The sequence below is a fragment of the Tamandua tetradactyla genome, chromosome 6, assembly GCF_023851605.1.
Source record: "Tamandua tetradactyla isolate mTamTet1 chromosome 6, mTamTet1.pri, whole genome shotgun sequence".
Lineage (NCBI taxonomy): Eukaryota > Metazoa > Chordata > Mammalia > Pilosa > Myrmecophagidae > Tamandua > Tamandua tetradactyla.
This window is the reverse complement of record NC_135332.1, coordinates 26,618,490-26,632,425: the sequence shown is the minus strand read 5'-3', so window position 1 is coordinate 26,632,425 and position 13,936 is coordinate 26,618,490. Positions and strand designations below refer to the sequence as shown.

Below are 13,936 nucleotides of genomic sequence, written 5' to 3'. Positions count from 1 at the left end.
CTATTGTTTATTTCTTATTCATATTTTTTACTCATCTGTCCATACCATAGATAAAAGGAACATCAGACACAAGGTTTTCACAATCACACAGTCACACTGCAAAAGCTTTATCATTACACAATCTTCCTTTATATTTTTGTAGGGTTAGTAGTTATGTCCTCCCTTTCATGTCTTATTTTTATGTCTTCTTTTTCTTTGTCAGTCTAGCTAATTGTTTGTCAATCTTGTTGATCTTTCCCAAGAACCAACTTTTGGTTTAGTTGATTCTCTCTATGATTAATTTTCTTTATTTGTTTATCTCTGTTGGTAAGTTATGTCCTGTTGTAAAACCTTAAGATCTTTTCTCCTTTATTTTTTTTTCCTCTCCTTTGTCTTTGGTTCTGAAATTTCAGCAGGGTCCATCAAGATGCAAATTTTTCTAAAGTTTTCTCTTCATGGCTCTTGGCAAGTTCTTTCAAATTGTATGTCCTTCAGCTCTGAGCATCTTTCTTCTGGTATTTATTAGATAACTTTTCCCCACTCCCTTTTTCTGTTATTTAATTCTGGAATTTTTAGTAAACTGATGTTGTAGATGTTAATTCTATACTCCATGTCTCAACACTATCCTCCTATCTCTTTGTCTTTCTGTGATTAACCTTGGGAGAATGCCATTACCAAGAGTTGCTAAGGTAGCAGCATTACTCTCATACACTCGTGGTGGGAATGTAAATTGATTTAACAACTTTGAAACCAGTTTGGCTTAATTAGTAAATTTGCAAATGCCCATATTATATGACTCAGAAATTACACTTTTAGGTGTATGCCCTGTAACAGAAGTCTGTTTTTGTATGGTCTTCAAACTAAGAATGGTTTTACATTTTCAAAGGATTGTAAAAAATTGAAAGAAGAATATGCAACAGGGACCATATATGACCCCAAAAGCCTATTTGCTCTCTGGTTCTTTACAAAAAACTCTTTGACCCCTGCCCTAGAGAAATTCGTACACACATCTACAGGAATGCTTGTAATAACATTTTTCATAATAGTTCTAAACTGGAAACAACTCAAATGTTCCCAACAGTAGAATGAATAAATGAATTTTGGCAAATGTTTTTAAAGTTTCACCTATTTGATGTGTTTATAACTGTGCCTCATGGCACATTTGTAGTTCTCTGATGACCAATGGGGTTAGCCATTTTTCATAAATGCATTGACTATTTGGAATTTCTCTTAGCATATTGAAAATATCATTCTACTGTCCTCTGGCTTCCGTTATTGTTAAGAACTCTCAGCGTTCATTCTCACTGTTACTCTTTTGAAGGTAATGATTTATCTTGTCTTCAGCCTCACTATGATATACTCAATATGCATTTCATTTTATTGGGATTTGTAGGACCTCTTAAATCCATGAACTGATGTTTTTCATCAGTTCTGGATAAATTTCAGCCGTTATGTCTTCAATTACTGTTGTATTTCAATTTCCTCTTTTATCCTTTTGAAACTCAGAAGTGACATATGCTAACTTTTGCACTCTATCTTTTATGTCTCTTTTCCTATTTTCCATTTATTTGTCTTTCTGTAGTGTAGTCAGGAAAATTATTTATATCTATATTCTAACTCACTATTTCTCTTTTTGACTGGGTCCATTCTACCATTAAACTGTCCATTGAAAAAAGTTTTTTTTAAATTCTTTAATTATTTTATGTTTTGTTTGCATGGGCAGGTATCGGGAATCGAACCCAGGTCTCCCGCATGGCAGGCGAGAACTCTGCCTGCTGAGCTACCGTGGCCCTCCATTGAAAATTTTAATTTCAGTTATGATCTTCTACATATTTAGCAGTTCTATTCAGTTCTTAAAAAAAAAACTAAGTCATTATTTATGGTTTCTTGGTCCCTTTTCGTATTTTCAAGCTATCTTTTATTTATTGAAACATAAAGCCATTTATTTTGTATTTTGTGTCTTATAATGCTAATATTTGGAGTTTTTGTGGCTTGATTTGCCACTTATTTTTTTGTTCTTGTTTTTGCTAGGGATGCCTTATATCTTTGTGTTTAGTTATTTTGCATACGATATGTTTTCTTTTTTTTTTTTTTTTTTTTTTTTTTAGAGAAGGAAGGAAAGGAGGAAGAAAGGGAAACATCTTTAAACATTTTCTTATTTTTATTATATTTTGTTTGTTTGTTTTTACATGGGCTGGGGCCGGGAATCGAACCGGGGTCCTCCGGCATTGCAGGCAAGCACTCTTGCCCGCTGAGCCACCGCGGCCCGCCCCACGATATGTTTTCTTATACTGGAATTTTATCTGTGGAAATTCTTTGAAGCCTAGGATGAAAATGTGTTCCTTTTAGGCACTTGGAGGCCCTAGAAGCAGAAGCCTAGATAGAAGCCTTTTTAAACAAGGTCGTGACTTGAGGGTTCTTTTGTGCACTTAGGTAACGTGATAGGCGCTAGTACTAGCATTTAGATACAATTTCCTGTGGGTCATCTTCCCCCTACAACATTCTGGGTGGGTTCCTGCGGGTGGAAGTGGGCTAATTTTTGCTTCTTATTTCCCTCTTGCACTTTGAGGTGTGGTTCTTTGGGGCCTTGGTTTTATTGTGGGGGATTCTCTTAGTGGGCTCCCCACATTGTGATGGACCTGAATTTTCTGTCCACTCTCCTGCACATACCCTGTGAGGCCATGAAAACTTCAATTCAGGTTCACCAATTTGCTCAAATACTGTTTTGGCAAATCTGATTTCGTGTTTAGTCCTCCTTGAATTTTTTTTTTTTCACATAGATTTTGACTTGATAAATCCTCACTGTTTTTTCAAATTTTGATTTTTTTAAAAAAAGATTTAAAAGGATATTTGAGGTAGCATTTTAAGAATGCCAAACTCTGGGTATATTCTTTTCAAGTGTGTGGGTGTTTAAAAAAAAAGCATTTCATAGACCATGGATTTCAGTTTATGTGCTTATAAATATATGTCTTCCATCAAGCAGTATCTCCCCTTCCTTAAAGTTCATTATTTTTGTAGACATCTTGCAATGACAAATTAAATGAGTACCCACCTCTTCCACTGGACCTAGTACATGCACCTGCCCAGATCCATTTGGCCTTATTTGCTTAGCAGAGTTTCTAGAAGCTATTACTGTTGCTTTCCTTCCTAACACTACTAGCTATCATGACTTCTCAGGTTTGTGAGCCAGGCTTTGGTAATGTCTCCATTGCACTGTGGGGTGAAGTTTGATCAGTGAAAAACATCAGATGTGAAGGAGTAATCACCTGTCTACAGGTGGTCTGGCCACATGGTTGAGAGAGGAGGTTGGAAATTTTAACTGTTTCCTATTTAGACTTCAGACCTATTGCTAAGGGTAGATCCGAGGTCCGAAGCATATGCAATTTTTTAAAAATCTCAGATGGTGATGTTGGCAGAGGCATTATAGACAGTGTGCTGGTTTGAAGCTGTTATGCCCAGAAAAGGCCTTGTTCTTTTAATCCATTCCCGTGGGTGTAGACCTATTGTAAGTGGGATATTTTGATTATGTTGTTTCAGTTGAAATGTGGCCCACACAATTCAAGATGGGTCTTAATCCTTTACTTGGAGACCTTTATGGGAATAAAAGACAGAAAAAGCCAAGAGAGCTCAGAGTGAAACACCCAGAGAAGTTTGGAGTAGGCTGAGAGAAAAAGCCCTCATAGGAGTTGAGAGAGAAAAGTCCCCGAGATACTAAGAGAGGACCCACAGAAGCTCAGAGAGGGGGTCCCTGGAACCACAAGCTTAAAACAACAAAACCTGGGAGCAAGGGACCAGCATATGTGGATCATGTTCCTTGCTATCTGACAAGAGGGACCCTGGTTGCCAGCAGCTTTCTTTAGAGAAGGAATCATCCCGTTGATGCTTTACTTGGGACATTTTCATGGCCTTAGAACTGTAAATTTGTAAACTAATAAATCCCATTGTAAAAGCCATCCTACTTCTGGTATATTGCATCCCAGCAGCTTTAGCAAACTGAAACAGACAGGGAAAGACAAACATGCATCTAGAGCGTTAATTCTGATACAGAAAAATTACTGTTCCTTCTTCGAGAGGGTCTAATGGAGTCCAAGTCAACCTGGCAGCATGCGGCTAGTTTTTCCCCTAGGAAAATGGTGCCATGCAAGAGCTCATGGTCTGTCTCTTCTGATGACAGGTTAGTAGCTTGACTAGCCTTAGGGAGAGGGATTCCATGCAGTGGGTCAAGTATAGCCTCCATATCTACTACAATGGCCACTTTAATCGTGGCCCCATTGAGCTTGCATTGAAGTGATGAGGAGAGAGGCTTGCTAAGCTCCACAGGGTGAATCAATCTGTTAACATAGTTATGGAGCTCTTTCTCTGGGGTAGAAGTTCTCTAGAGGGCATTAAAATGAGTCACAAAGAGCAACACTCCCAGAGGTATGCAATTTTCATAATTTATGAACTCATCATACATAAAGAATTTTTTCATGGTAATCATGCAAAATATAATCTGTCAGAGTGTTTGTGTATAATAAGCATAAAGTGGTATTATGAATAGCAAGCGTGCTATATTATCAATTATATGCCTGACTGGAGGGCATTTTTATTTTTACTAGATTTCAGTAAGAATAGAATTCTTCACAGTTTTACACATCTGCTTTAAAGGATTTTCCATAGAGTAGTTCTGGCTGTACATATTTCAAACCTTTTTCTTCTCCGTTATCTACATACTTCTGGTGCCATGTGCTATAAGACATATTCATATTACAATACAAACAGTGGCCCTATACCTTTGTGCCATGATACTGCATGGCAATTCAGCACAGTGGGCGGTAGCAATATGCCTGGCAGCCATTCCTATATTGGGATGATTGGTAAGAAACTAGGTGCACATGGAAATTATGAGATAATAGAAAATATATCCCACTAAAGTCAAGCAAAATACGTACTCTACTTGACTTCCTCTTAACTTGAGGGAACTCTATATTCATATGCCTGAAACAGGTCAATTTGTGCTTATTGTCCTAAGGCAATGGTTAATAATATTTTTTTAGCCCTTACAAATATCACATTTGAACAATAAATAATATGATCACCGTAACTCCCAAACTGCTTATGACCATACCAAAGCCATCAGACGTTAGGGAAACTATGACAGAGGAGAAATTGGAGTGGAAAGAGATAGCAGACTTACCAGATTATGGTAAAATTATTATTTTAGAAAATTTTACAAAATATAGTTATTTGAAATGTTGTTAAGGACTTGCCTGTTCTAATAAGGATCCTTGAAGCTTATACTTCATTAATGTCATGGTAAATTGACCTGCCGTGAATGGAAGTAAATGTGACTGTGAAGTGAAGCATTTATTTTATTAGTATATTCTTGGTTCTGACACATTGGAATCAATCATGAAAATTCAAAATAGCCAGATTTTCTGCAATAGAAGAATTTTTAATGAAATGGAAAAGAAAAACATCCCCAAAACCCAATTCCCACATAAAAACCAAAACTAGGGATAGAGTAAGATTTTTCCTTCTCCTAAAAAAGATTATATGCGAAGAGCTAGGGAAAAGTAAGAAGAGGGAAACAAATTCTAGCCCCTTTATTTTCAAGAATAAATGAATGATTTCCTTGGGTTATTTGGCCAATGGGAATTTGCAAAGGAAGTCTTTTTATTCCCCTTTCATTTTTTTTAAGATAACTTTTTTTTCTCATTATGATCTTTAGAAGGTATTCGCTGTTCCATTGTAATGTTGCTAATTTTAGAGGATTTTTCTTCAACTGAGTGGACCCTCAGTGAAAGGACATTGCCAAGTTGATCTAGTTCCTCAACCACTGTTTTAACAATGATTTCTTCTGTTGAGTCTAAAATAAAATAAATGAAAGTTCAGTGCTTATTCTCAACAGGTTGAAAGGTAGTCAGTCATTACTGGCATGCTTTTTAAAAATGAACTCTTCTTTTCAAATTTGCAGTAAATTGAGATATGATGTTATGAAGTCAACGCTTACCTACATCCTAGGCTGTCTTTTTTTATACCACTGCTTTTAGAATAATAGAGTTTAAAAGGGCATATGAAACATGGATTAAAACAACATAAGTATCGGTCAAGTTCCAGACTGAAGCAAGTAATTTTGCCTTCTTTTAAAAACCTATTTTCAAGATTTTTTAAAAAAAGCTCTTTTATTAAAGCATTGAAACTATGAAGAGAATAGGTTCTAGGTAAATAAGATGTTTGGGAGATTGATCCTCCATTTCTGCGATTGTATAATTTGGCCACTTCCTCTCTACAGGAATATAAAATTCAAACATTCAGAACTGTCATAATGACCTCTCATCTTTTCATTCATTAGAACTGAAACTGGAAATGAATTTTATTTAGTTTACCAATAAGTGGCTTATTTAACAGAACTGCTGGAGTTTAAAAGAGTTATACCGAGTCAAAACCTTCATACCTTTGATTTGATTTCCAGAACTTACGGGCCCACATCCTCTTGATTTGTAGCTTGTGGTTTTGCTTTCTCTGTGAAGAAGAGTAAATTATTTTATTTTTTTTCTTCATTAGGGAGTTCAGAAATAACCATGAATTGGGAATGCAAATTTTGGATTCTCATTTCAATAAGGTTCAATATCCTCTTATGTTTGAGGGGCATTCGTAAGCTTTTTATGACTTCATCATAGTGAAAGTAGAGATTAAAAGGATGTTTTTGATCAGAAATTCCCTTGTGACGAGATAAGATCTCTGTGATTGTTTTCTTATTCTGCCTTCTCAGTCACTCAACTGGCCAATGAACACGTTTGGAGTGCCTACTACGTAGAAGGTGCTGGACTAGATGCTGTGAAAAAAAACAGAGGCAAGACACAAGCAATTTACGCTTTAGAAAATAAAATAAAATATGCATGTAAAAAGTTATCTATGAAATTATATAAAAGATGCCGAAGAGGAGTGAAAAATGAGTGGAATAATATAAACACTTTGTTTGGAGGAGGCAGCCATCACTCTTGGGTTCTCGTGGTGCGGAGGGCTGAGCCTGGACTTGGAGCAGGCAGAAGATGCTACCTACTCATGATCTGGTCCTGGCCAAGCATTTACTAATAAACGCAGATCACCGAGTTCCTTCTTTGTACAAGCCACTGTCGCAGCACTTTACATACATCATGAGGCACTGTGGTATGGTTTTGCTGCTATTGCAACTTTACCAATGAGAAGACTGGGGCTTAACTAGATGAAACAGCATGCTTCCAGCTAGTGTGATTCAAAGCGGGGCTGCGAACCCAGAGCTGTGGCTCCTGGCTCACAAGCGATGGTGCCTCTCCAGTAAATCTTCCTGTATCTTCACTGCTTTTCTTTCAAATGAAAATGTATTAACCCACTCAGGACAGAGTGCGTGTGGGATGACTAGGGAAGTAATAAGAAAGTAGAGTCTGTGGTTATGAGAAGTGTGTTTCGACGCAAAATCCCAGAAAGCAAATTTTCCCTGGCTAGGAGTACTAGAATTGTTCAAAATTCTATTATTAAATATTCTTTGTATTATTATAGATAAAAATACTTTGCATATTTAAACATTTGATTTTACCGCCTGTTTTCATTTCACTTGTATGCAATAATAAATTTTAATAATTTCATTTCACTTCTAGGTGCATCATCAGTATATATGGGTATAATCTTTAGAGTAGGAAATTCTAGGATTCAATACTGACCTACTGAGATAACCTAGTTGATGAGGGATAGTTTTTTTTCAACAGTTAATATATACCTTTCTTCTTCATCTATTAAGCGGCAGTAAGTTTCTATTTCTTTTTCTAAAAAGATTTTGATGTCTAGAAGCTTTCCATATTCCTGCATCTGGCCTTCTGTTTCTGTTCGAATCTGTTGCAACTGTTCCTCCATCTCCAGGATCTGGTCTTGGATTTGCTGGAGTTGATGGCAGTAATTTCCTTCCGTCTCGGCCAAGGAACATTCATAGGAATGTTTCTGAAAAAAAGCAGAAAGCCAATCTTGAATGTGTAAGGAGAAATGCCACTTTTCTATTTTAAACATCCTCAAAATGGTAAGAAATATCTGTTCAAGATCTAAATCTCTTTGATTGAAAAACATCAACATTAGTAGGTTTTTAAAGAACCATTTCCCCTCCATCAAAATAAAGTCATTTTTAATTTTTGGATCTGGTGAGTTAAAAAATAGTGTTGTTTATGGGCAGAATTCCTGATATTTAATTAATTTATACATAAATAAGTTATATTATAAATAACATAGTTAGTTATATATATACTGAGTTACATACATAGATATATAGAGAAACACATAGAGACACACACGGTAAGCCCGGTGGCAGTTCCTACTTACCACAGCCATGAGGGATTGAAGTTCGATTTCCAAAGTTTGGAGATTGCGTTTCAGTTCCGTCAGCTCATTTCTGGCCGCTGTGGCTGCTCCCGCATCATCAGAAATCTGTTGCTGCAGCAATGCACTCTGAAGCGTAATTGTCAGAAGAGTTAGTGACCAGTGGTCGTCTACTGAGCAAACCCTCAGTAGGTCCTCTGTCATACACGTACCTTCTCGTTAAAACAGGCCTGGGCATCTCGGCGGTTCTGCTCAGCCAAGTCCTCGTACTCGGCCCTCATGTTGTTCAACAGGACAGTCAGGTCCACCCCGGGCGCCGCGTTCATCTCCACGTTCACATTTCCCCCCGCCGCACGCCGCAGGGCTTTCATTTCCTGGAAAAGCCATCGGAGGTAAAAGTCAAGCTAGGGTGTCGATAGATACGTGTCCTCTGCTGTGAAGTGAGCAGTGGACTTGAAGAAGGGGATCCTTCAGTACAGAATTTGACCCTGTACCGAGCCAATCTGCAGGGTTCCTTACCTCCTCGTGAGTGTTTTTGAGGTCGGTTAATTCCTGGGTGAGCATTTCCCGCTGCATCTCCAGGTCGGTAGTACAAAGATTCAGCTCGTCGAGCAATCTGCGAAGGCCGCTGATGTCTGCCTCCACACTCTGGTGCAGAGCCAGCTCATTTTCGTACCTTAAAGGTTTAAAGGTACTTGGGAATTTTAATCAGAGGCAAATGCAAAGCATAGCGTTTTAAGGCATTTTATATGCTGAAGTATATGATGTCCCATACATACTTCTGAAGCTTCCTACAATTAAGAATAGTAGGAATCTTAATAGTTTGTGTCACAAACTATTAAGATTGCAACACACTCACTGATTTATGGATATTATTTGGGGGGCGTTGTTTCTTCAGAGTTGACTTTTATCATCCAATGTGCTTAATAGTTGAATAAAAATATTATTGCATGCTTAAAATTTCTGCTCTTTTTTATGACAAGGGCCTATTTAATTCAATTTCTTCATGGAGTTTGGCTTTGTCAAGCAATTTGGTTTTAAATGCAAAAGATAGGTTCTTTAACCCCACTGTAGTATTTTTACCCTGATTGTAATTAATTACTTTATTTTCACCTACTTCAGCCTGAAGTCGTCAGCGGCCAGTCTGGCGTTGTCACATTGTAGAACAATACTGGCATTACAGATGGTCATGGAAATAATCTAAATAAGGTATAGTGTGCAAAATGTTAAATACCAAAAGTCACGGCAGCCTCCAGATTTCAGTGTGATTCTATATTTTCTTAACTCTGCAAGCGTCTATTTTAGTATCACTTTTTTTCTCTATCAAAAGAGTAGATTTTCTTGAGATGATAAGTGTCCAGAACTTAAGAGCCAAAGTATAAGACTTTGCAAACAGACATACTTTTACTATTTTTGCCTCAAAAGGTATGTGCTAGACACAAGAACCACAGACTAATTATATCTATTTTAACACTGTTTCTCTTTCGTTAATTAATTCCACCAGTATTTATGGCCACGTGCTGCCCTAAGCACACAGACTATAGAGTGAACACATTCCCTATCATGTAAATTTATTGAGAACATTGAATAGTTTCTCTTTTTTAAGTTGTGCACACCCAAATTCTGTAATAAAAGTCTGCAAATCCGTATTTCTTACCTGCCTTTTAAGATCTTCAATACTTAAGAAATATTTGCTATAGTCATGATCAAGTCCCCGGCAAGAACCAGGCCCGTATTTTTCATACCAGCCTTTGATCTTCTGCTCTAGGTCTGCATTTGCCGCCTCCAGAGCATGCACGTGGTCCAGGTAGGACGCCAGGCGGTCATTGAGATTCTGCATGGTCACCTTTTCATTTCCAGAGAGGAGGCCAAGCTCATTTCCAAGAAAACCAGTGCAGCCCCCACCTCCCAGCCCTCCACCACCATTACAGAAATCTCCTCCAGAAGAAATGCCCCCAAGAGGGCAAGAAAATCTGCTTCCCGCTCCCAACCCACCGCACACGTTCCCAGCCCCGAAACCCGCTCCTCCACCCGACAGCCCCACAGAGCCAGCGCGGGAGCCCATTCGCCGGGATCCACTGGGAAGTCGAAAAGACATGGTGGCAGGATAGCTGAGCGACCCTTTCCCAGAGAGCAGCAAAGCCAAAATGCACCGTCCACCACAGAAGTGAGCTCCATTTGGCCTTTTTATAGGATTCGGTAGGTCATTTCAGCCTTAATTATGCCAATCAGTAATAAAATATTACTTGCACACTAATTGTTGTTTTCCATAATTGGATGATTTTTAATAGTGTCCAGGCTGTAGGTGGAGAGTGGCCCCAAGGATTTTTTAATACATTAAAAAGGTGCCAGGTGGAGTAACACTAAATCATAGTCTCAAAGGTCAAAATTAAATATGAGTAAATGTCCATATATTTTTTTTACTTCTGGAATACATTCTAGATACCCCCCCATACACATAACAAAGAAGCAGTAATTCAAATGAGAAATGTCTACTGCTTTCATTCTGCAAATTCTCATGGAGTATCTCTATTATTTTGCTTTATTGTGTGTTTTCTCTCTTATTAAAATCAGACACTGTCAATATCTATGGATCCTTCAGCAGTAGGAGGTTTTTAGTTGATTTTTGTAAAATTGAAAACTAAAGTAATAGAAGTCCTGCTGTACTGTGATTATTTTCTCCAAAAATTGACAAATATGTGACATTGATAGATAATTATTTGTATAGAGAATTCTTGGGTTAGTCCGGGAGCAGAATGTCCATTCAACTAACTTCTGAGTCTTCAAAATGTTCACTTCCCTACATCAGAAATACTGTCTGAGCTGTCTTTTAGTTGAAATTTATGCATTTAAGAAATTGCTAATTATTTTGAGAGGTGGGCTTAGTGTTGCTAAGTGAAGAGGAAAATATGTAACAAAAAAGGGTATTTCCAAGAAACCCAAGCACAGTAGTATTTTGGAAAGAAGATTGGTTGTCATGGTGAAGCAGGACTCTTGTTATCTTGATGCCCTGCCCTTGGGAAGTTTTCCAGTGTGGTTATGCTTCATCTCCTTATTGGGCAAATGAAAATAATAGCATTGAACAGTCTCAAATGAGTGTTGAGCAGCTCCAATAATTAATGACTATGAAATGAATCTGACGTGCATGGAACATTTTGTAAATGCTAATTATTGAAATTATCATAATGAAAGTTATGAAATCATAATGACATGGCAGACAGGGTTAGACCTCTATCAGTTATAAAGGTACAAATTGATTGGTTAACTGATTACAGGTTTAGATAGTTTTAAAACAGTCATTTTTTTCAAAAGTCATTTTTCAATGAGGTTTTTCAGTGTTGTGGATATTGAAAACTTTGAAAAACATCCAATATTATTGTCACCCAAAGATATGGAATATTTGGTGGGCTTTGGATTTTTTTGGACCCAAGTATTTTAAGACAATACAAAATTGTAATTCGGAACATCGGCACATGTTAGAACAATGCATGGTAAGTTAAGAGATGTAGCTCATATTTACAGCCTTGTTATTGATTCTGTTGTGACCTGGTAGCAAATTTTGTCTTTTGCCCATGTTTCCCATGAATAAAACAAGAAAAAGAGTTGTTACTGTCATAGTTTAGGAGGCTTGAATTTCTTGGGTAAGAGATATTATGCGGCTGCAAAGTATTATTAACATAATCTATTTATCTGTAGATGTTTAATAAATACTAATTAACTCACAATCTTTTGTGAAATAAGTTAAGCATCTATTATTATAACCACTTTGGAGATGAGCTAGCTCTAATACTGAGGGACGACACAGATCACAAAGCATCTCTATATCAAAGCAAGGCTGGAATGTATGGTGCCTAACTCCTCCTTGAAATCTTGTCCCTGATTTACTTATTAATAAGGGCAAGTCTCTTGAATTCTTTTAATCACAACTTTCCTCTAAGCGACGTCTTTCTATAAAATTTTAGGTGTGCCTTAGATCCTTTCTAGAAGTGCAGAATAAATTTAATAAATTCTCTGGGTCACTTGTAGGTACATAGTTCTTTCCTGAGAGGGATTATTTTATTCATGGTAAGAAACAAGTATTCAGTTACATATCATCTTCATTTCTCGAGAATCTACTAGGTATTAGAGCATTATATGACGTACATTTTGTGGGCACTCAAAATAATTGAATTGAATTGAAGTTACATAGTGTTAATGTCTCCTTTCAGGGCAAAGTTTTCCATTACATTATCTTATTCTAATTCTTATATTGATTATCCCCCGATAAATGTAGTGTTTAGTTTCCAATGTGCTTCAACCTCTTTTGTCATTGTTTAAAATTCATATTCTTTTATTCTGCTAGCCAAATTAAGAAAAGCAGTTTTCTTGAACATCAATGAGGTTTATTTTGTCACTAGAGTCCTATTTTTTTTTTCTGAGAATTAGATTCTGGTGCACTGATTCTTCCAGAAAATCACTTTCCTGGTTTGTTTGGGAAGAAGGGGACCCTGGCGACTTTTTTAAATCTCAGACTAATTGGAGTTAGGATGCACTTAGTTTTCTTAATCCCGTTTCTTGCTAGAAGGAAGGTGGAAACATAAAGTTCTCACTAGCGTGGTATTATATAGTGCTTAGGCATACAGACTCCGAGGCACACTGCCTGGCTTAGTTTCCCATCGCCTCTAATTATCAGCTGGGCAAATTGCTCAAATGCTCTTTTCGCAGATTCTTTATCTGTAAAATGAAGATCATTATACCGACCTCAGTAGTTTTGTGAGGATGAAATTAAGCTTAGGGCAGTGCTCCTAGCACATAGTAAGTTCTGGTTATTATTATTTAACTCTTCCCTGGAAATTATGCTTAAAAATCCTAAATATAGGCACTCATTCTCTCAACGTGATTCTAACAAAAAGAGTTTATTCCCTGAGGTATGACTGCTCAGTGGTCAAGCATTACAAATATAGAATCTGGGCTAAATGCTTTTGATAAGGAAGCATGTGACGGGATGTTTTCTTCTCCTGATTTTGATAAACTGCTTCTAGGCTTATAAGGGTAGAAGTGCGAGCACTGGTTCATTAGAGAGTTGAATGGGAAGGTATTTGCCTTAGGTACACTTGGGTGTTAAGTATACGTGCAGGAGAGGGGAGGGGAGGGTCATTGTGATTCCACTGTGCTGGACCTGTTTTGTAGATTCAGGAATACAGTAGCAGTTCCAGAGAAAAATCTGCCAGTGATATTCCTGTTATGGGGTTGGGATGGGGAAGCCAAATTCCCTCACTCTCAGCTGAGCCTGCACAGGGTTTTCTGCTGAGTTTACACCCCCTTCCAGCCTCATCAAGTCTTGGACCACAGATTAGAGAAATAGGTTCATTGACAGTAGCACTATATTTTATTTCAGCGACAGTTATGTTTGACTAGAAGGGGAGACACATTGCTCTGTGGTTTTAATGGCAAAAATTGAGCGGAGTATTTGTGAACCCCACCTTCACGGCAGGATGATGCTGTTATGAATTAGTCAACCACTGGAATGCTCCACCTACCCTGCTCCTTGACCTTTCTCTTTTCCCTTCTACTTTCAAATCTCTTTATAGGGTTCCCTCTATTTTTAGGATGCTTCCTATTCTTGGTCTCCTTATTTCCACTTCTACGAGCA

At 37.5% G+C, this 13,936-nt stretch overlaps 1 protein-coding gene across 1 annotated transcript; it reads right to left on the bottom strand.

The window, feature by feature from the left end:
* Window positions 1-5,654: 5,654 nt before the first annotated feature.
* Window positions 5,655-10,402, bottom strand: KRT26 (keratin 26). The gene is made up of 8 exons (XM_077163266.1): window positions 9,962-10,402; window positions 9,422-9,504; window positions 8,824-8,980; window positions 8,517-8,678; window positions 8,308-8,433; window positions 7,718-7,935; window positions 6,416-6,483; window positions 5,655-5,827 (listed from the first exon to the last, which is right to left on the bottom strand). The coding sequence occupies exons 1-8, from the start codon at window positions 10,400-10,402 to the stop codon at window positions 5,655-5,657; spliced, it is 1,428 nt and encodes a 475-aa protein (XP_077019381.1).
* Window positions 10,403-13,936: the final 3,534 nt, after the last annotated feature.

What these genes read in the sequence shown, in the direction of transcription:
- KRT26 (XM_077163266.1), bottom strand. Translation starts at nt 10,402, where the DNA reads ATGTCTTTTCGACTTCCCAGTGGATCCCGGCGAATGGGCTCCCGCGCT. An exon ending in TTGAAGATCTTAAAAGGCAG is followed by an intron (nt 9,505 to 9,961) that starts GTAAGAAATACG and finishes TACCTTATTTAG; the next exon opens with ATTATTTCCATGACCATCTG. An exon ending in AGGCCTGTTTTAACGAGAAG is followed by an intron (nt 8,434 to 8,516) that starts GTACGTGTATGA and finishes ATTACGCTTCAG; the next exon opens with AGTGCATTGCTGCAGCAACA.